The sequence below is a fragment of the Thrips palmi genome, unplaced genomic scaffold (assembly GCF_012932325.1).
Source record: "Thrips palmi isolate BJ-2018 unplaced genomic scaffold, TpBJ-2018v1 HiC_scaffold_17, whole genome shotgun sequence".
In the NCBI taxonomy this organism is placed as follows: domain Eukaryota; kingdom Metazoa; phylum Arthropoda; class Insecta; order Thysanoptera; family Thripidae; genus Thrips; species Thrips palmi.
The window spans coordinates 9,445,190-9,467,919 of NW_023144626.1; the positions used below are offsets into that span (position 1 = coordinate 9,445,190).

The window sequence follows — 22,730 nt, forward strand, 5'->3', positions numbered from 1 at the left end:
GTGGAGGCGGCCAAAACTCTAGACGCGTTTTGAGCTCCAGAGTCGCTGAATGGGCCTCGAACCGAACGTGTCGCGACCTCGGTTCAAGTCCCATTTAGCGACTCTGGAGCTCAAAACGCGTCTAGAGTTTTGGCCGCCTCCACCGGTCTTCTGGCCCACTGTTCAACGTCGACGTCGTCGTCGTCGACCCGGTGGACTCTGTCGCCTTCCCTCGCGCGCCACTAAGCGAGCGCTACCAATTACTACACTGGTAAGGCCGGGCCGCGCAATGGCAGTAACACATCGCGATCAAACATTAAACTCTAATTTGCTGCAGCACGTAGAGTGCCGGCCGGCAGGCCCGGCCGGCAGACACAATGGTATGGTGGGCCGGTTTAGTGTCCATTACTCGACCGGGCGACTGTGGACTGATTCCGAGAGTCGTTCTCGTCGCTCTGTCTCTCTCGCACCTATGCGGGACGCCCCGTGAGTGCGAGAGAGACAGAGCGACGGTCTCTGGGCGACACCACTGCCAGGGCCTGACGCAGCTCGACAACACCCTCCGCGAGGACCACCTACTGGGCGTCGGCCGCGCGGCCAGCAGCAGAGCAGCCAAGGGGGCGACGCGGCGACGCGGCGACGCTAGTCCATTGCCTCCTCATTGATTGGAACGATGCTGCTGGCTCTGCCGTTTGCCCGGCCGCGCGGCCACAATCTTCATCAGCCCCCCCCCCCCCCCGCGCGAGGGGGACGGGGATAACAGTGACGAATGCTCGTTGTGTTCTTTCTACTATTTCTGTTTTTTCGTGGTGGAATTGAAATTGGGATAGAGGAGAGGGAAGGCGGCCGAGTGTGACAGAACGTCGAATAGGAGTAAACACCCTGCCATTCTCCGGCCCGCATCGCCGCATCCGTCGACCACAAGAACAAGACCCCCGGCAGGGACTGTCAGGACTGCCAGGCGGCGAGCGGACTCGCCAGCGACCAGCATCGTGCACTGGGACTCACCTGGAACCAAACAGGAAAAAAACACACAAATTACAATCACGTTTTGCAGCGATACACGAAGAAATCACCAACAGATTGTCCCTTCCCGACTAGCGTGACCGCGAGAGAGGGGGACGGCAACGCCGTTGCCATTTTAGCCAAGTGCTGTACACCAGCATGCGCGCGCACACACACGCACACACACACACACGCTCACACAGCCGCGGGCCCTATTTATTTGCTGAGTACAGAACCGAGTACGGGAGGGGAGGCTGAGGAGTGCCTTCAGGGGGTGCATCAGCAGCGTCTTCCAAGTGACTGCGAGCCCCGCCCCGCCCCGCCCCGCCATGCTCATCGAGTCCAAGGCAAACAGATGCAGGAGGGCCCTGGCTGGAAACGAGCGACGGCCGCTGGGCAAAAGCGATCCATCCAGTGTGCCCGTGTGCGTGTGTGTGTCGAGGTGATTTGATTGTGCAAAACACTCGCCCGCGGGGCCGAGATGGCAGCGCGATGGGTTAATTGCGCGGAGCCGGGGCACTGCACACTGATTCCGAGAGTCGCTTTCGTCGCCCTGTCTCTCTCGCACCTAAAGGGGAGGCCCCACGAGTGCGAGAGAGACGACAGAGCGACGGAAACGACTTTCGGAATCAGTCTCATGGGCGTGCGGCACAGGGCCACCAACAGGCAGACGCGCCGAGATGCCGACGTTGCGACGTTGCACTGCTGTCGCCACGGCATGTCATTCCCTAAGGGACCACCTGCATTGTGCGGAGATGCACTACAAAGTTGTTCGCGCCCCGCCTATCCGCCAGAAGGCCCCAAACCACCCAACCTAGTGAAGACGGGAGAGCCGCCCGTCCTCCACGGACCTTCCCGCACGCGCCATGAGTGCGAGAGAGACCGAGTGAGCGGCAGCAAGAGCGCAGTTCGGAATGGGTCTGCAGGGAGGCCGCGCGGTGGCCGCGGGCCGCACCTTGTTGCACACCGCGCCACAAGCCGCGGGGGATTTACATCCGATTTATTGCTCTATCCAGCGGCAGCGAAGGAGCGCGGCAGGCCGGGAGGTACCGGGGAAGTACCCAGTGCGCTGTCGGGACTCTTAGCCGTAAACGTGGGAGCAGCGAAGCGGCGGCCCGGAGCGACTAGGCGGCCCCCCGTGCGGCCAGACATTGACGCGGCTTGCGGCGGGAAAGGCGGGGCGGGGCGGGGCGGGGCGGGGCGGGGCGGGGCGTGACCGCACGACGGCGGCCACGACGGCGGTAGGCAATCAGCCAGCGACGGCGCACGGCCGCCGCAAAGCCGGGACGGCACCGCGACGGGACGGCGAGAGCCTCAGACTCTCCAGACAACGCCTTGGGCTTCGGCAAATGCTTCGGCTTCGTCCGGCCCTTTTTAATAAGTCCCTCCGGGTGACGGTGACATGTTTACGCCGCGTCCCCGCGCCGCCACGCCTCGGCCACGCCGGCAAGGGTCGTTCGCTGCAACGAGCTCGCAATCAGCTTCGTGAGCCCGCACTGAGAATGAAAAAGTCATGATCAATACCCAATTTTGGGCGAGGTTCACTTTCTCACCCAAATTTGGGTGAGAAAGGGTGTATCAGCTCCCTATATAGCACCATAGTATTATGACCCAAATTTGGGTGAGGAAACTTTCCTCACCCAAATTTGGGCGAGGAAAATTTCCTCACCCAAATTTGGGCAATAAAGAATTCCTCACCCAAAATTTTAGTCATGATCATGACTCTTTCATTCTCAGTGCGCTCGGCGGAAAACGACCACCATCGGGCACCATCGGGCACCATCGGGCACCATCGGGCACCAGCGGGTGGCTTCGAACAAGAACGACAGAATTCCAACTTTGGAACACAACAGGGGCGAACAGGGGTACCTGCCGCTCTACGAAATGCAGCTCCCTGTTCAGGCCGGCTGCGTTCGAGGGCCGTCCTTCGCACGCCCCCCGCGGAGACGCAATGGGGCGAGGGACAGAGAGAGAGAGGGAGAGAGAGAGAGAGAGGGAGAGAGGGAGAGAGAGAGAGAGAGAGAGAGGGGGGGGGGGGGAGAGAGAGAGAGAGAGAGAGAGAGAGAGAGAGAGAGAGAGAGGGAGAGAGAGAGAGAGAGAGGGAGAGGGAGAGGGAGAGTGGATGTGACTTTTCATTTCGCCTGACCCGCCACGCCACCGCGCCGCCACGACCCCCGCGACGCCACGCAGCTGCCGCCGCGCCCATCGCCCACGCCGCCATCCTAAATTACCATCAAAGACCGGGAAAACACGAAAACACAGGCTTCCCGCGAAAATAGAATCCATTCTCATCGTCACGCAACATTCGACTTGGTAAAAAAAAAATTAAAATTATTTCCCTGTTGAAACGTAAGTGGGAAATTTTCATTGGAATACTGCATTCTCCGTGACATTGTTCCCTTATTGTGCTCGGTGCTGTGAAGTCGGTTAGTTTAATTAATTTTAGGGGCCGTTTTCTCCGGCTTTGCGAACGGTGTAACCGATCCGTCTTGTGCTGGGGGTCGCCGGCTGGGGCTGGGACTGCCCCACGCCTGCGAGGGGTCCACCCCACCCACCCGCAGAACCGTGCCGCGCCGTGCGCCTCCCCGCCACTTTTAATAAAGGCATTGACGGACAGTCTGTCACGGCGTCCACCCCCTCCCCTCCCCTCCCCTCACTTGAAGCCTTGAACACAGCGCGCGGAACGCAAAAGGGGTGCAAAGTGCCTTAATTGGCACCCGCTTCTTGTTTGTGCTCTTGTTGTCCTTGTTGGAGGTGCACTGTACGCTGCCCCATGGCTGCTGCAGGGCGGCCCGGCCCGGCCCGGCTCACAGTGGGCCAGAAGACCGGCGGAGGCGGACAAAACTCCAGACGCGTTCTGAGCTCCAGAGTCGCTAAATGGGACTCGAACCGAACGTGTGACCCCACCAATGGATTGCTCTCCGAACGACGAATCCATTGGTGGGGTCACACGTTCGGTTCGAGTCCCATTTAGCGACTCTGGAGCTCAAAACGCGTCTGGAGTTTTGTCCACCTCCACCGGTCTTCTGGCCCACTGTGCGGCTGTTGTCTTATCAGAGCAAAGCAAATGCAGGGCGGCGCGGCGCAGCTTTCCCCTTCCCAGTGCGGCCGCTCCCTCCAACAACCAGCGCCAACCCTCGGCCGCCCTCGGCCAACCAGCCCAGCCAACCAACGGAGGCATGCCAACAAAGTTGTGCCCGAGATAGGAGATATTAGGAGGCAGGATTTATAAGTCGGCCGACAGACAACGGCAGTCTAATTGTTGTTGTTGGTGGTGGTGTCCGCGGCCCTGGCTAAAATTAGGCTAAATTAGAATCAGGCCCTCCGAACAAGACGGGCCCGCGGCAGGACGGCGTGGTGACAGGTTGACGGCTGCGCCAAGCGCGAAGGCAAGCCGCGGTGGCCGTGCCGCCGTGCCGCCGACTCTCCGATCCGATCCACGCAGCCTCCTTGGCTGCCTGCCCGTCTGGCCGGCGCCAGCCCCGCCAGCCGCCAGCCCCGCCAGCCCCGCCAGCCCCGCCAGCCCCGCCAGCCCCGCACGCCGCCGATGAGCCGAGCCGAGCGCCCTCGTAAAATGGCCTTAATTAAATTTAATAAATGTTATATTAAATCTTTATTAAGTTTTCATTAATATTTAACAAATACCAGTTTTATAAAATTTAATTAACTTTAATGAAGTTTCTTATTAACTTTTGTTAAGGGCCCGTTAATAAGGCCAGATTGGTGAAGCAGCTACCAATAATGCATCCAGGTAGCACGTCATAGGCTCTTTCCGTTAACAAAAACTAGTTAAATATTGTTAAAATTAACAAGTTTTAATTCAATTTTTTGGTTTTAATTAAAATCTTTTAATAAAATCCCTTGTTAAAGTTAAAGTAATTTAATTAAAGAAGTTTTGATTAAAACCGGGAAACGTTTGAACTGGTTCGATAATTTCGGATGGATGTTCGACAGAGAACCTGAGGCCGGGTAAGATCCCCCTAGACACCTGCCTAGAGGAACCAAGTCAAAAATCAGGAGATCGGACTCCTCTGAGCGCGACTGGTTCAGAGGGATCCGCCTGCGCACCTTATGCTAGCGGCTATGCTAGTGAACTCCGCGAGCTAAGGGATTGAAGTAGACGGCAGCGCCATCTAGCGGCTTACAAGTTTTTATTAAATTTAATTAAATCTTGCATTCATAGGACTGACTTAACATTATCGTATTTATTGCCTTGAAAAGCGCGTGCTTGATGTCGATGCTCAATTAATGGAAGCTAGTCCCTTTCCTCGCTTTTGTCCCGTTCAAGTCACGCTGTTCACGAAGACAAGCCTCTTAACTTATTGACATGATTAAATTAGATCGTAACATAACCCGTTAACTTAATCCAGGGCAAGTGTTCACTTTAATCAAAGAAGTCTTTAATTTAGGAACATCCGTAACAAACTCAAATTAAACACCGCACTAAACTTAACAAGAGGGCATGGCTCACATGATATACGCACACTTGTCCGAAATTACCCTACAATTACTAATTCCTCATTTTTCTACCAAATGTGCCAAAACAGACGTATTTTCAGCTGATTTATCACGCTTGACCGAAACTTTTTCCATGAACTGTGCACAATAGGCTCAGAGTTATATGAAATTTGCGCTCGTTTGACCGAAAATGAACCTGCTTCACACTTTCGTACTTAGAGTTTTTTTAAAAATTCCAATTACATGTCGATGAGACGTGCAAAACTACCAAGTTAATATCAGTGTTTAATTTTAAATGAAAAATGTTACTTTATGTTCATTGCGTCAAACATGTACAAAGCCAGGGACTATCCTGCTCGATTGACCGAAATTAAATTATTCAATAAATAAAATAGAGAATTTAAAAAAATGTATTTTAAAATTTTGTATTTTATTAAATATTTTATTTTGGAATCCGTGCTATTTTATCCAGGAGCACACCTAGAGTGCTTGGAGTGGCTCTCTAAGCACACCCCACCGGAAGTACCTGTGCGGGATGCTCATTTTCGCATACCACCGTGTGGGGTGTGTGAGAAGTTTACTACAACGCTACACGGTGCGCGTAATCTCTCGTAGAAGCCACCGTAGCCTCGCTAAAGGTGAGCCACTTCAATTCTACAATTTGGCATGGCATAGACTATCAACTGTGAAACCGTCCACCTTGCGGGGGCTGAGGGGGCTGGTGCGGGTGTAGTGGGACAGAGCGCAGTGGCACCGCCTACAGTTTCAGAAGCAGCAAAACGTTAGGAGAAAACACCTCTACTTTTTTAGTCGCTTCATTGCCTCCAAAGAATTCACGTCCAAACTTGGAGGTAGTTCCAAACCGTGCAAACGGCGCCGCCCTTCTTGGGAGTCGGCGGGTGGTGGCCGACGGCCGGCAGTTGGCAGCGAATGGCATGGGTACCCCATGGCATAGCTTTTACGCCGAGGCAAAGAGACTTGGCAAAAGTGTGACGGAAATCCAGTGCGATGGTGTGCGACAGCCGAGAAACCCAAGAAAGCTGACCGCGCGCGGGGGAAGTCCTGCAGTAAGGCAGCGTGGCTTGCCGTCAGCCCGAGGACGCGCACGTGGTAAAGTCGCAAAGCTCGAGGGTCTCGACGTGGTCCTTGCTTTAGGCATCCATGCAGCTCGCCACGCCAAGGCCGTGTCGTGCACCTCGGTGTCGGAGAACCGATGCGACGCGCACTAGGCACCTTCGAGGACACCCCGCGGCCCGGCGCGGGAGGGTCGCCGTCGTGGACTCCGAGGCCGGGGCCGGATAGCCAGGACACTCCATGTAGATTCACTTTGGCCGCACTGCGTCCCGACTGTGCCCTTGCCTCCGAGACTTTGCTGCTCTGAGGTAGTGGCCGTCGGAATCCTGTCACCCCAGCTTTGGCTTCATGCCTTACCGATATCCTTGCAGGCGTCCGGGACGCGGCACATCAAGGCGTCGTCGCCGAGGCCACGGTGTGGCTGTCGGCGGCGTCTGGTGCGCGCTCTACCATCCTCTTGGCAACCATGCGTCGACTTTTTTCTTTGGATATGAAACCGCCCATCGTATCAGGCATCCGAAACAGCTTTTGTGTCACTTGGACCACCGAGAAAATCGGCTTTCTCCATACGGTCCATCGTATCGAGTGTACCCCGCATTCACAGCAAGTTTCCAAGGTCACGGTGCGCTTGGCGGCCGCGGCGGTGTCGTTGTGCACCTTGCCGAGGCCTCGGCGTCGGCACGGGTCCCGTCCCCGGCACTGTGCTGCGCCGCTTGGGCACTCGCTCGCGGACTACGGCGCGTTGACGCGTACTCTAGGCGGGAACCGCGCTCTCCATGACGGAGCGGTGAAGGTTGGTAGTGACACACAGCTGCACACAGCCGGACACGTCAAAACGTCAGAACTGTGCCGAGCGGTGAATTTGCCATAGTGTGTCCCGTCCTCCGGTCCAGACGACACAGGCCGATGACGCTTTCAACGGTGTTTGACGCTGCAGTATTTTAGAATTAATATTGTATAATTTGAGGTTAGTTTGGTGCAAAAACCTTTAAACAAAATGCACGACGGCATGTTTGAAGATTTGTTCTCAAGAACTCGCGTGTGTCTAGACGGGTCGGATTTCTCACATTAGTAGAGACCGTAAAAGTGGTCATTTCAGCCTCTTTGCTTCTGGTGTTTTTAATCCACTTAATGTAAAGAAATCCGACCTTATTTCCCCAAGCCGCGTGTGCAAAATGAATCTACATTAAATTTGCCGTGCATTAGGCCAGATATGCAGCTTTGATTCGAGTGGTTTGTATTTTATTTATCGAGTTGAAGTGAGAAGTACAAGCAGACGCCATTCCGTCGCATCAACTATTATGTGGGATATTTCTTGCAAGGTGAGTCCAATCAAAAGGAAATGTATCCTACGCCGAGCGAAATTTTGTAAGGAAAAATCGGCTCGCTTACATGTATGGCCTCCGAGGGCTCTAACATTGAAAACGAAGTGTTACAAAATCTGGTGGTAGCGTTTCCCGCGACCGAGCCATCGCATTTTCATCACCTCCCTTATTTCTATTTCGATTATAAAGAGAAAACTATGCTTCAGATGCATTCTTTAGACAATAACCTTGATTTTGATACCCGAATATGACTCTAAATGTTTCGATTTAGGGTACATTTCTTTAAAATAAGGTACCGATGCGGGGCGACAAGTTCGTCTGCTGGCCGTGGCGCCCCGAGCGGACCGATCCTGACCCGGTCCCAGCCCCACCTAGGGAGTTTCCACCCGCTGTCCCAACTGACGCACAAGGGAGGAGAAGGGCTGTACTCAACAACTCAGTCATGGCAAGGCAACAATAATGAAAACTGATGCGCGCACCGCACGCACGCTGCTGCATCAGACCACAGAACCTCGCCGCCAAAGTGGTTGGCGATGATGGTCTACTGCGTCAGCGCCAAGCTCATCCCTGGTTGCACGCGATAATGCTGGACTTCCCCCTCTCTTCGCGACAAAGCCCTACGCGGTCCGCGTCTCAGACCAGTACGGGTCCGGCGGAGCGTTGACGGCCACCCATTCACACTGTGGTGCTTACTCTTGGTTAAAACATAATAAGTGTGGCAAACAGTCCCCAAGATAAACAAAAGATCGAACCCTTATAACGCACCGGAACAGCACTCGGACAATGAGGCCCCCAGTGGGGCTGTAGCTGTTTAACTTTCCTTTGAGGGCGGCGAGGACAGGGTTCACTGAATGTACCATACCCGCGGCAAGGCTTGTTTGCAGGGACAAGGGACGTGATGAGAAATTTCGCTTTCTGTAGAGTTGGGTAGGGAGGGTAGGGTAGGGCAACCCCTAGAGTGTTACATATGGTGGAGCCAACTTCTCATACGAGACCACAATACACAGCGTGCTATGAAAAAGTAAACATTCTTTTTAAAAACGTGATTTATTTAATTGTTTAAATATTAAATTACTTATTTTAATTTTTAATTTTTGAATTTTCAATTAGGTGATGGATGTGTTGCACTCTTCATCGAAATAGTTAATCAATTATCGGCTAAGCGTGCATAAATCACAAAACATGGCCCGTTTCGGAACGGGATGACGAAACTAATTGATTCCATATAATTGAAATAATGCGCATAAATCAATCATTCTCGCATCTATTTCGGGCAATCGTGCTAACTTACGATCTTATTAAAACAGAGTTACGCATGCTCTACCGAAAAATAAAATAGCTTATTTTAATTTTATTGCACTATTTCGGCGATAATTATGCACGTTTAATCGAAAAGCCAGAATAACGTGAAAAATACGTTTCGGCCAAGTGTGCGTATATCATGTGAGCCCATCCCTTAACAAGACCGTCCAATGTTGTTAAAGTCAATTACAAACGAGTTTAATAAAGAAATATTTTTAACAAACATTAATGTAAGGTTCAAATTAAATTTTGTTAGATCATTTTTTTAATAAATCCAACTAATAAATTTTTGTTAAACACGGCAATTTAACAAAAGAAGTTTAATTAAAGTAGACGATTTAATTAAAAGTTGATTACTCTTAACAAAACTTTAACAAAAATTTTATAAAATTTAATTTAACGTTTTTACGAGGGCGAAAAATCAGCAGACGGCAATAATTGCACCATTTGCTAGGCTCCCCCAGAGAAGGCGCCCCGCGGTGCCGACCAGCCAGCCAGCAGGGGGGCATAACTGCTGTTTTAATTAACGAAGCGAGCAACATCGAGTTGACATGGTCCACACCACTGTCTGGCCAGGCCTCGGGCTGCCTTGCGCCAGGCGGTGCACTGCGCGCTGGTTTTGCTGCACTCGCACGCTCGCACACACACGCAGTACTGTACAGCATGTAGCGTCCAACGCCCCCGAGTGCATCAACGCCACCACGCCACGCCGTCCCATGGCGCTGCTGGCTGGCAGAGACCGCCCCGCCAGGGCCCCAGACTGATTCCGAGAGCAGTTCTAGCCGCTCTGTCTCTCTCCGACCTGAACGGTACGCCCGAGGGGTGAATCACTAGTGTACTCATGTGTACAAATTTGCCCGTACTCAGTGTACTCACAAGTTTAATAAGGGTGAAATTCTGTACTGTTTCGCTTGATTTGGCGTTGAGTGTCGTTTAAAACGCTAAATAAAGCCTTTAAACGTTTACAAATGCGAAATTTGTGAGCAAAGTAAGGTGTACTCACCCGTACTCATGTACTCATGTGTACACCAGAACGCTGAGTCATTCACCCCTCGGGTACGCCCCATGAGTGCGAGAGAGAGAGAGAGAGAGAGACAGGAGACAGCGATGAAACCAACTCTCGGAATCAGTCTGCTGGCCGTGGGCTCAATGGACCCCGTTGTGTGCCCGCGAGAGTGTGCCCCGTGTGCGCGTGTGTGCGCAGGGAGGGCAGGGCGACATGCATGCAGTACGCAGTACGCACCGCTGCAGTGCGTTGCGTTTCCGTGTTTGCCCGAGTCTTTGCTCGCCTCGCCTCTTCACACCTTATCAAACCAGGGCGCCGCGAGCAGCGGCCGGAGAACGGAGGGCACGGCGGGGCGGGACGGGGCGGGGCGCTCCGAAATTCCTCGCCGGCGCCGCCGCGCCTCTTGAGCTTTCCGTCAGCCCGGCCGCGGCGCCGCGGACCGCCAGGGCAGAAGCAGAAGCCGGCGAGGCCGCGCACCGTCCGTCTGAGCCGGCGGGGCGGGGCGGGGCGGGGCGGGGCATCCGGCCGGACGCACGGCAACGCACGGCGCCGGCGCTAAAAATACGACATGAACGCGGCGCAGGCAGAGCACGCCGTCGTCGCCGCCGACTGGACGCCGCCGCCGAGGAGGCAGGCCACCACACCAGTAAGGCTCCGGCCCGCACCGCACTGCGCACTCGACCACCACGCCGACGACGGCCCGGTGTCCGGGACGCTAATGATTGCGGCCGTTGATGCGGCGCGACGTGTATGATGGACGACGTCCACACGCCGCACCGCCGTGGCACCGCCGCGCCGTGGCGAGCCGCACCGCGACAAATGGCATTTAAATGGAGGCGCGGCGTGCGGCTGGGCTGCCCCGCGTCGCCAGTCGGTCCATTACGCGACGCCGATGCACTCCCCGCCCCGCTCGGTGACCCCCGCCATGATCTACGTTCTACATCCGAGTCGTAATCCCGCTGCGTGCCTGCGTGTGGCCGTGCTGTATGGGCCCCGCGGCCGGCACGCGCGCACGGCCAGGCCCGCAGAGGGATCCCGCGAGTCGTCTCTGTCTCTCTCGCACTCATGGGGCGTTCCCTGTAGGTGCGAGAGAGACAGAGCGGGTTGAGTCCTCAGGCCGCCGCCGCTAGGTGGGTCTCCGGGGCCATCAAGTCCGTGCTCATCCATTCATGGCGACAGAGTGTGTGCGCCACCATGGGGTCCATGGGGTCCATGGGGCGCCGGGCGTGATTCAAGCCCACGGGAGAAAGGCCTTGTGAAGTGGACGGCGTGAACCTCCACTGCAAAGGCACCACGACGCCCTCTGGAGGCGGGAAGGCGGAAGGAAGGCCTGTCTGGCTTACGCGCCGCACAGTGGGCCAGAAGCCGGTGGAGGCGGCCAAAACTCTAGACGCGTTTTGAGCTCCAGGACTCGCTAAACAGGACTCGAACCGAACGTGTGACCCCACCAAAGGATTCCTCGTTCGGAGATCAATCCATCGGTGGGGTCACACGTTCGGTTCGAGTCCCATTTAGCGACTCTAGAGCTCAAAACGCGTCTAGAGTTTTGGCCGCCTCCACCGGCTTCTGGCCCACTGTGCGCCGCCCCGGCCCGGCCCGGCACGGCCTGGGACGGGACCAACGGAGAAAGCCATTGAGGGATCAGCGTTCGGGCTTTACAACTGCAGCCCGGCGCCTCTGACAGGCCGTCGGCCGAGCCGTCGGCAGCCTCAGGTGGGATTCGAGTAGATAAGCCCTCGTCTGGCTAGCTAGCACGCGGCCCGGGCGCGGAGGCAGTCCTCGAGCAGGCAGTCCTCCAAGGGCCGCGGGACGCGGGATTTGGTTCAAGGATGGACGCGCCCCTTCCACCACTCCGGGGAGCGGCCCCGCGGCCAGTGTGGCGGCGTGGCTGCGATCAGCTGCACTCTGGCGATGTAACGCTTTTAGAGCGACCGAAATAGCGGACTGGCCGCGCGCCAACTTCGCCCCAGAGAGGTTAGGTCCCGCCCCGGCCGGCCCGGCGGCGGCCTCCACCGCCAAACCGACCGCGGCACAGTGGGCCAGAAGCCGGTGGAGGCGGCCAAAACTCTAGACGCGTTTTGAGCTCCACACTGAAAAAACTGTTTCAGTAGATTCTACTGAACGCGTTCAGTAGACCCCTCAGCAGTATGTTGTATGGAGCGCGCAATACAAGCTACTGTTTGAGTGGTAGTAGATTCTACTGAACAGTTCAGTGCGCGCCGTACAGTAAATGCTACTGCAGTCCGGTGGATGCTACTGCACCTTAGTTGTCGGGCCCCCCACCCTACACCTCCTCACCCCCGCCGGAGCCCTCGGCTCCACCCGCGCGCTACCCCCTCCCTCGCTCCTTTGGAGACGCACTGGCGCGCTTTTGTCCGGGCCGCACCGAAACAGATGTGCTTGTGTACCGTCTCCGGATGCACTGCCTCCAACGCGCAGGCATGGCTGAGTGGTACAGTCATGGCTCTGTGATCGGGCGGCCCGGGTTCAACTCCGAGTCGTGGCCGTCGCAGTTCGTCGCAGCGAGCCAAGTCGAAAGCTAGGATTGACGAGTGTGGAAGGGGAAGGGGATAGGGGGTGGGGTGAGGCTGGGCGCGCCCCCTCCCCCGACTGCTTTTGGCCAGCAGTCCCATTTACTGTACGCGACCAGTAGCATCCACAACAATTTTGTAGTAGCGTCTACGGAATGGCCGTTCCGTAAAATCTACTTGAATTCCCAGCTAACGATATTCTACTGTACGGTTCAGTAAGAAAAAATGTTATGTCCGTTGGATATACTGAAATTTTTTTTCAGTGCAGAGTCGCTAAATGGGACTCGAACCGAACGTGTGACCCCACCAATGGATAGCTCTCCGAACGAGGAATCCATTGGTGGTGTCACACGTTCGGTTCGAGTCCCATTTAGCGACTCTGGAGCTCAAAACGCGTCTAGAGTTTAGGCCGCCTCCACCGGCTTCTGGCCCACTGTGCGCGGGACGTTTCGCCGCTCCGTCTCTGTCGCACTCGCGGGGTCTCCACTGGGGTGCGAGAGAGACAGAGCGACAGACCGTCCTTCTGAATCGCTCGACTGAGGGGCGGTCGGGTGCAGCCTTGCAGAATCAACGCGAGAGGGAGAAGAAACGGCAGCATGGCTTTCATTTAATTATTTCATTTCGGCGGGGGCTGAGCTGGTGTGTCACAGTGGACTGGCCACACTCGTTGCCAGTTTGCGAACGTGCGCTTCGCGGTCGACGCGCTGGTTCGTCTCGGACGTGCGCAGCCGTCTGATTCCGAGCACTGCTTTCGTCGCTCTGTCTCTCTCGCACTCATGGGGCGGTCCGTAGGGGTGCGAGAGAGACAGAGCGGCGAAGCAGTGTTCAGAATCAGACGGCAGGGGGCGGCGAGGCAGCACAGCCAGGCCGCAGTTTGGCTTGTTTTGGTTGGGGCGGCCGGCCCAGGCCCAGGACGCAGAGGGACGCCATTGGGCATCCCATTCCCATTCCCAAGTCGTGTCCGTCGGATTCGTCCCGCGTCTCTAGCCGACTTCCCTGACTGACCCAGTTAACGCGCAAACAACGTAAACAGGCGCGTCGGCACGGGGCCGTCAGCCCGTCGCTCGGCGTCCTGGCTGTCCTGGCCTCCCTCGGACAGTCGTCGTCATCGCCCTGCCATTACCGCAAACCGCGACTCGCCGAGACTCACTCCGAGAGTCGTTTTCGTCGCTGTGTGTCTCTCTCATCTACACGGGACGCCCCATGAGTGCGAGAGAGACAGAGCGACGGAAGCGACTCTCAGAATCAGTCTGCAGAGCGGAGCGGGCCACAGTGGGCCAGAAGACCGTGGAGGCGGCCAAAACTCTAGACGCGTTTTGAGCTCCAGAGTCGCTGAATAGGACTCGAACCGAACGTGTGACCCCATCAATGGATTCCTCGTTCGGAGAGCAATCCATTGGTGGGGTCACACGTTCGGTTCGAGTGCCATTTACCGTCTCTGGAGCTCAAAACGCGTCTTGAGTTTTGGCCGCCTCCATGGTCGTCTGGCCCACTGTGCGGGCCCGAAGACTGGACCGCTGCGACCCCAACCACACATTGTCGTTCAGTCTCTCAGGCACCCCGACGGACCGCCGGACCGCCCCACGAGTGCGAGCGAGACAGAGCGAGACAGAGCGCTGATTTAAAGCGTGAATTAGGCCCTGGCCAAGGCCCTGGCCACGCGAAACAAGCGCAGCGCCGACGCTGTAAAAAGCGCATTTCGACGGCGGTGCGGTGGCGGCGCAGTGGCGGCGCTGGCAGGGCAGGGAAGGGCGCTTGGCTCGCAAAACAAGGGAAGTGGGCCTCGGAAGCCGAGCATCTCGCAACTTTTCTATGACCAGCCCGCGGCGGGCGGGGGCAGGGCGGGAGCAGCGCGGGGGCGGCGGGCAAAGTGTCTGCGCCCGAGTGGAAAACAAAGAGGCAGCCGCAGTTTGGTTCTGACCGACTGGGAGGAAAACTTGGAATCACTTTTTAAACTCGCGCCACAGGTACCTTACCGGCGTTTAAATCCCTGGCTGGGGCTCGTTAGCTTGACCAGCCGCATGGGGGGCGGGTGGCCGTGTACAAAACACGTGAAAAGTCCGCCTTATTCTCTCTCGCACTCATTGCCGACTCAACATACAAGAGCTAGAAGGGGATCGGTCATTCGCGGACGGCCCCTGCCCGGGGTGGCGGGCGACAAGCTTTAGGCGCGGGTCGGGCCCCTGTCCCTCCCTCGCGGACTGGCCGGCACAACTCACGGGATGCTGCCAGCACGGCCTGGCCGCCAGACAGCTTGCTCTACGTTGGCCCTTCTCCCGTGTCGTTTGTTACTCTCGTCTCAATCCAAAGCCTCGCACCGCACGCAGCGCGCAGCTTGCACCGGGCCACTAGGCTCTACATTACCGCCCGCCCCGCCCCGCCCCGCCCTGCCCCGCCCCGCCCCGCCCCGCCACCGAAAGGCTTGTTCACCTTTCTTCCGAGCTCTCTAGTTGGGACACTTTACTGGCCGGTGCGCCCGGGGCCGTTCCGGGCGACACGCGCTCTACATCACGGCGAGGTGCTCGACGGCGTGCCCGCCGCCACGCCCCGCCACCCAAACAGCCCCGTGCCAACGGCCCCGCCCCGCCGGCCGGAGCGGACTGATCCGTCGCTCTGTCTCTCTCGTACTCACGAAGCGCCCCGCATGGGTGCGAGAGAGACAGAGCGAAGTCACTGCAGCCCTTTCGCCGCTCGTATCATTCCTCACGGCGACGAAACAACCTCCGAAACCAGACACCCCGGCCGGGCCCGGCCGTGGCCATGTTCGCCCCGATGCCTAAATCACGGAATACCACGCCTTCGGCCCTTCGGCTTTCGGGCCTTTGGCTTAGTGGCGCGGTTCGCCACGGCCAGGCTCGGCGCGCCGCGGTGGCGCGGCACAGTGGGCCAGAAGACCGGTGGAGGCGGCCAAAACTCGAGACGCGTTTTGAGCTCCGGAGTCGCTAAATGGGACTCGAACCGAACGTGTGACCCCACCAATGGATTCGTCGTTCGGAGAGCAATCCATTGGTGGGGTCACACGTTCGGTTTGAGGCCTGTTTAGCGACTCTGGAGCTCAAAACGCGTCTGGAGTTTTGGTCGCCTCCACCGGTCTTCTGGCCCACTGTGCGCGGTCGCGGGGGAGACATCCACACGTGCGCGTCGTCGTCGTCGTGGCGGGGAAATTAAAACCTCAGAGGACGCCGCCCACACTATTGTGGCGCTTCGCGCGCGTTCCCAAAATAGGAGAGTCTGTCGAGGAATAAGAAACCCTAATCACCAAGCGTGTCAAGCTACACAACTGTCTCAAATGCAGCCAACAGCCTGGCAGTCAGCCGCCGGCGGGAGCAGACTACTGCGTCCAGAGCATGTTACTCGATTTTAGTACCAAGAGCATTTCTTCCGCCCAAGAGCATTTTTCTGCCAAGAGCCTTCCGTCCTGCACGACGAGGAGCACCGCGACGAAGGGGTTCCAGTCCACTTAGCGGCGCCGGCCTGTCGGCTCGGCCCGTCGCGTCGCGTTGCAGCCGGAATGCGGGCGCCAGCGGGGTCGTGCGGGTCGCGGGCCCAATACCCGAACCCGACGCCAGCTCCCTCCGCGCTCCACCCGTCATCGGCCGTCATTGCGTAATCAGATAACGCCAATGACACGCCCATCGCCGGGCCGCCCCGCCGCCGCGCCGCTCCGCCCGGACGCCGATAACGCCATTCATAAAACGAGTCGGGAGTATTTTCGGGTGAAAGCTCGCACGGCGCCGGCGTGCCGTGTGGCGTGCCGGGCAGGGCGACGGTTGGTTGTCCGTGGACGCCGCGGCAAGGCAAGCAAGGCACGGCGATGACGGAGGTTCATTGACCCGAAGCTCTAGTTCGGGGCGGAGAGGGGCCGCGGCGAAGCGACCCGATGGCCGAGGGCTGCTGCTGTCACGTCCCCGTCAATGCACGCGCGCACACACACACACACACGCACGCACACACACACACACACACACACGCCCACTGCGGAGGAGAATGGCCGCGTGCTGCGGGCCGTGTCGGCGGCACAGGTGGGCGGCCTGCCCCCTCCCCTCCCGCCGTCGCGGTCCGTCAGCTAATAATCCGTTGATTGGCGAACAGGTGAAAGCTTCCGGTCATCCCACGCCAGGCCAGGCCAGGCCACGCCCCTCTCCTAGGCAATCGGGACCTGCCTGCCGGACTTGGGCTTCGGCAGGGCGGGCAGCGAGGCAAAGCGAGGCGCGGGGGACGTGGGAGGACGGCTGCAGCGCGCAGCGCGCAGCACCGCGCCGTGGCCGTGCAGTGTGCTGCGCCCCGGGCCGCGGACACGTGGGCAGGGCAGGCAGGGCCGCCAGCAGCCACGTGGTGCTGAGGCCGCCGCCGCACAGTGGGCCAGAAGACCGGTGGAGTCGGCCAGACCTCTAGACGCGTTTCGAGCTCCAGAGTCGCTAAATGGGACTTGAATCAAACGTGTGACCCCACCAATGGATTGCTCTCCATTGGTGAGGTCACACGTTCGGTTCGAGTCCCATTCAGTGACTCGGGAGCTCAAAACGCGTCTAGAGTTTTAGTCGCCTCCACCGGTCTTCTGGCCCACTGTGCGCCGTGCCGCCGCGCTGCCAAATGACATCCTTGATCGGGGAGTGGGCGACGCCGGGCGACGCGCTGCAGGAAGCTGCAGGCAGCCCGAGCTGAGGTGGGCCGGCCCGGACGCCTCGACGCCCAGACTCCCCGGACACGGTCGCGGAAGTTGAGGTGCACCTAGACGGCGGCGCACGCCTGAGTGTGTCTGTGTGTGAGTGTTGACACTAGAAGAGGCAGTAATCGCTTTCTTGAGTCGTCGCCGCCGCCGCCGCGTTGCACTACCACTTAAGCGAACACACACTTACGCGCACACACACTACATAACTACGGCAGCAGGTAGCCAGACAGGCTGGACACCGGCAGTGCCCTGCCAGCCTTGCAGTGCATTAGCGGGCCGGCAATGAGTGTAATCCCGCTGCGCGGCCTGCCGGGCCTGCCCCCTCAGCCCGCAGGGCCTGTCTTTCTCTCTCCCTCTCCCTCTCTCTCTCTCTCTCTCTCTCTCTCTCTCTCTCTCTCTCTCTCTCTCTCTCTCTCTCTCTCTCTCTCTGTTTAGTTTAACTCTCTCTCTGTCTCTCTCCCTCTCCCACTGGCACTGGCGGGGCGTTCCGCGGGGGCGCGAGAGAGACAGAGCGACGAAGGCACCGTCTGAGCATTAGCACCGCGCCGCCGCGGCGTTAGCGCCGCTCGCCGTAATCAGCTGTTTGCTCAGCGAGGCGCGCGTCTGTCTCTCTCGCACCCCCGCGGTCCACGGCACGGCCCCTGAGTGCGACAGAGACAGAGCGCGGGGCGCACTCTCACGGCCGGGTGGGTCCGCGTCGCACAGTGGGCCAGAAGACCGTTGGAGGCGGCCAAAACTCTAGACGTGTTTTGAGCTCCAGAGTCACTAAATGGGACTCAAACCGAACGAGTGACCCCACCAATGGATTGCTCTCCGAACGAGGAACCCATTGGTGGGGTCACACGTTCAGTTCGAGGCCTGTTTAGCGACTCTGGAGCTCAAAACGCGTCTAGAGTTTTGGCCGCCTCCACCGGTCTTCTGGCCCACTGTGCTCGCGGCTGCAGCCTCCAGGCGATCCGCGTGGGACTCCTCGCTCGACCGAGCGGCCGACAGGTCCGATGATAACCTAATCCAGACGGCCGGCCAGCCGATCGCCGCCCAGCAGGCGAAGCAGGCCGCGAACGCCTTGACCGCGCATGAGTGTACGCACACTGGCAGTCCGCCGTGGTGATTCCATTAGTGGCTGGATGACTGCTCGCTGGTGGAGTTGGCGAGTGACTCGGCGGCCCGCGAGGCGGGCTCAAAGGGTAAGCGTACCCCTCCCACCCACTCACTCACTCACTCACACACACACACACACACACACACACACGCACACACACACGCACACTATACCTATCCCAGCCACCTACGCAGAGCGAAGCAGAGCGACGCAGAGCGACGCAGGGCGGCCCAAAGTGTTGTTGTAACGCATCGGCCGCCCCGGGGCAGCGCGAGCGCGGCGCGGAGGGCGGGGGAGAGACGAGAACGCAGAGGTAATGACTCCTTTGTGACGTTTATGGGGAGAGGACGATCCACCAAAAAGACTCACACACACACACACACACACACACGCACGCATGAACACGCCAACGAAAGGGGGGGGGGCGGAGAGACACAGGGAACGAAGGGCACAGGAAGTCGCATCGCGGGCGCGCTGGGGGAGTAAAGAAGATCAAGGGAAGCGGTGAAAAAACGGAAACGAAACGAAATACGTAGGAGTCGAGGCGCGCAGTCGGCCCGGTGCCGCCACTTCAAGCGCAAGCTCTGCCCGGCGCAGCCCCAGCGCAACGCCCCGACGCCCCGACGCCCCCGCAGCCCCGCAAGATGAGCCCGGCGAGCCCCGACAGCTGCACGCCAACAAACAACCTCCGCGGCGACATGCAAATAACTCAATCAGTTTCGAGGAAGACGGACGGACAGACAGACAGACAGACAGACAGACAGCCGGTCGCTTATTACTGCAGGGTGGGCGTTTCCCTCGCCGCGGAACCCGAACCCGACCCCACTTCCCGCGCGCCGCGCCCCGGCCTCTGTCTCTCTCGCACCCCCAGGGCACGCCCCAAGAGCGCGACAGAGACAGAGCGATGCCCAGCCCGCCGCCTCGCTCATCCCGCCAAGCGCGCCAAGCGACAGGCGGAGCGGCGGAGCCACGACGGCGGCAGCGGCAGAACGAACGCGTTCCAGAACGGCCAAGACGACGGCGGCAGCAAAACGCGCACCTCGCGGAGCAGTAAAAACAACAACAAAAATAGTAAAGGCAAAGAACAAAAAGACGGAAGGCATTACTTGTGATGCACCTCTTCCAGCGACGGACGGCACGACGCGGCACGGCGCACAGTGGGCCAGAGGACCGGTGGAGGCGGCCAAAACTCTAGACGCGTTTTGAGCTCCAGAGTCGCTAAATGGGACTCGAACCGAACGTGTGACCCCACCAATGGACTGCTCTCCGAACGAGGAATCCATTAGTGGGGTCACACGCTCGGTTCGAGTCCTGTTTAGCGACTCTGGAGCTCAAAACGCGTCTAGAGTTTTGGCCGCCTCCACCGGTCTTCTGGCCCACTGTGCGGCGGTGCACTGCAAGGACTGCAAGGAACGACGTGACCCCCGAGATTGAGCTCATCAACGAAACGGGCGGCACGGCCTGCACGCCGCGGTACCCGCGCTTTACACTCGATGAGTCACCAGCGAGGGGGAAACAACTCCCCTTTTTTTTGTACACCAAAAATTTAATGCTTCAAAAATTTTACAAATTTACAAAAATTCCCAAAAAATTTCATAATTTTGAAAATTTCCAAAAAATTTAAAAAATTTGTAAAAATGCAAACTTTCTTGAAAATTTTCAAAAATTTCCAAAAATTTTAAAAAATTTCGAAAATGTCTCAAAATTTCTGAAAATTTCTGAAAATTTTTCAAAAATTCTCGGAAAATCACAAAAATTTTCGTAATTTCCTAAGTAAAGCCAAAAATTTTGAACTTTAATGTAAGACTGCGAAGCACCAAGCAAGCTCAAGTTCAAGGTAGTGAGGCTGAAATATTTTTGAAGGGATGACTTGCGTGATGCCCGCTACTTAGTGTTAAAACAAAGCACCCTCCTGTCAACGTTCAAACGGACGGAGCGTCGTAGAAACATGATTCAAAACATGTCCTTGTTCCTCATTTTGTAAGGAATCTAAAAATGTTTTTTGTTTAACTCTCAAATCGTTAGAAACAAATTTTCCTAGATTTATGCTAATGAGTCTCGGCTCGTCTTCCGAGAAGGCTCCGGTGGACCAGGTGGCTCGACTGTCCTCAGGGCGGCCCTGGCGGCGCGGCCCCGCCCGGAGCGGGTCCCTCCACCCCTGCCGGAACCTCGGGACAGAGTCAGGTAGTCGGCCGTCACCAACCAACCACCGCCAGCCACCATCCATCCTGAATCGCAGTATATGTGGCATTTCGCAAAATCTTACAAACGAGCGTCCTGCACGCCTTCACACGGTTCAGAATCATGTTTAATGAACTTTGTACGTCAATTTTAAAGGCAGATGTAGTCCGAACATCCTGCCGGCGGGGCGGCCGAGGAAAGCTCGCTGTCAATGAATGGCATCCCCGGATGCAGGTCGACGCCCCAGCCACCCCCTCCCCCCTTCCCCCGCCGGGCTTCTTGACCTTGGCTAATTGCGGGGACGTCTCGAAACAGTGTGTCATTTCTTTGGAGACTGGCGGCGTTTTTACCGAAAACCTTCTCGAACCTTCTGGAATGGCTTTCGGACGGGCCCCTGCCGCTCGGGAGTGGCGTAGGACAAAGCCCACCATTGCGCGACGGAACACTCTCATTCCAGGAACGTGACATCACGTTGAAACGAACGTGACAGAATGTCACGTTCGTTTGAGCATTGTGTCACATTCGTTTGAATGTGAACAAGCTGATTTTTGGCCAATTCACGCCCAAACGAATGTGACACAATGCTCAAACGAACGTGACATGTTGTCACGTTCGTTTCAACGTGATGTCACGTTCCTGGAATGAGAGTGAAATGCGACGATACACTCGCGCATATGAACAAAAGGATTTTTTCTTCAAAGTTCGGACTCCCCTGCCTTGGCCGGGCAGGTCCGGACGCGCCAGTTGCCCTGCAGCCCTTGCTCATTCGTGCGTCGTCGAGCCATGCGCGTTCTGTGTCGCCGCGTGTGTTGTGATTTGCCTTGCCCGCGGCTCAATCGATGCCCTACCTGGACCATTTACCCCATCTTTCTCACCTGTGCTACTCCCCCACGCCCTCGTCAATGTCAAAAATTCACAAAAATTTCCAAAAATTTTCAAAAATTGCCTTAACTTTTCAAAAAATTTCAAAAATTCTCAATAATTTCCACAATTTTTGAAAATTTTTAAAAATGTCTAAAAATTTACAGAATTGACAAAAAAATTTAAAAATGTAGGAAAATTTACGAAAATTTAGAAAATTTTTCGCTTTTGTACACCAAAATTCTTAGTTGTTTCCCCCTCGGTCACCAGCGAGGCGTACAAGCGCACACTGCACTACAAGTTATCTTCATCTTCATTAATAATTTTTTTAACGGCGAAATAAACTGGCCGCGAGCCGCGATTCGCAACAACCTAAATGAACCCGGTTTCTTCGGCGCTTCGCGGATCACGGCGGCCTGGGTCCCGAACAGTGCGTCTCTCTCACTCACTTGGCGCTCGGTAGCAGTGCGAGCAGTGCGAGAGAGACAGGGCACTGGTGTTCGGATTCAGTCCGCAGGCGGCGAGCCGGGCCGATTAAATAAATCCCGCAGTGCTCGCGGGCCGCCGCAACCGCATTTAATTAGTAATGGTCGATAGTTACGCTCAAGTTACACTTGGCGCCCCGCCCCGCCCCGCCCCGCCCCGCCCCGCCCCGCCCCGCCCCGCCTCGACCGGTTCCGATCCCAACTGGGCCGCCTGCTCGGCACCGCTCTCCCCGGCCGCCCGCCTTCCCGTCACGCACTCACTCGCGCTGCGTTTTGGCGCGAGAAACGGTGGAAGTCGGCTGAGGATTCGATGCTGTTCCTGCACTGGAAAATCTAAAGCGTAACTCTATGCTTGAGTCAAGCATAAAGTTACGCTTGAAATCAAGCATAGACTAGAAATTCCCCCATGCATTTAGATAGGTGGAATCTTGGCGGATAGGCCTGTTACGCTTGATTTCAAGCGTAAACTGATTACGCTTGAAAACAGTGGGTGATACTACGCTTTAGTTCTACCAGTGTGCTTCCAGCCCGCCTCATTCGTGGTCCAGCCATAAATGGCAATCGCAATCGCCTGCGCGGGTGGGCCAGCCCGTCAGCCACCCGGTCGCAGCGGGTTGCCTACCTGCCGCGGCGTTCCCCACCGCTTGACTTGGACGGACCTCTCTCAAGAGGCGAAAAGACAAACAACGGCGAGGCAGGCGGGGCGGGGCAAAGGCAACGGCGGACTCGGCGTGGAGGGGCGGCGCCTC

At 57.2% G+C, this 22,730-nt stretch overlaps 1 protein-coding gene across 1 annotated transcript in view; it reads right to left on the reverse strand.

Moving 5' to 3' along the window:
• Positions 1-769: 769 nt before the first annotated feature.
• The window catches only part of LOC117644021, a 64,441-nt gene continuing 42,480 nt past the window's right edge, over positions 770-22,730 (reverse strand). Inside the window, exon 2 of the mRNA XM_034383208.1 lies at positions 770-987. Within this exon, the coding sequence (XP_034239099.1) occupies positions 770-987 (218 nt within the window). The remainder of the gene's footprint in view (positions 988-22,730) is intronic.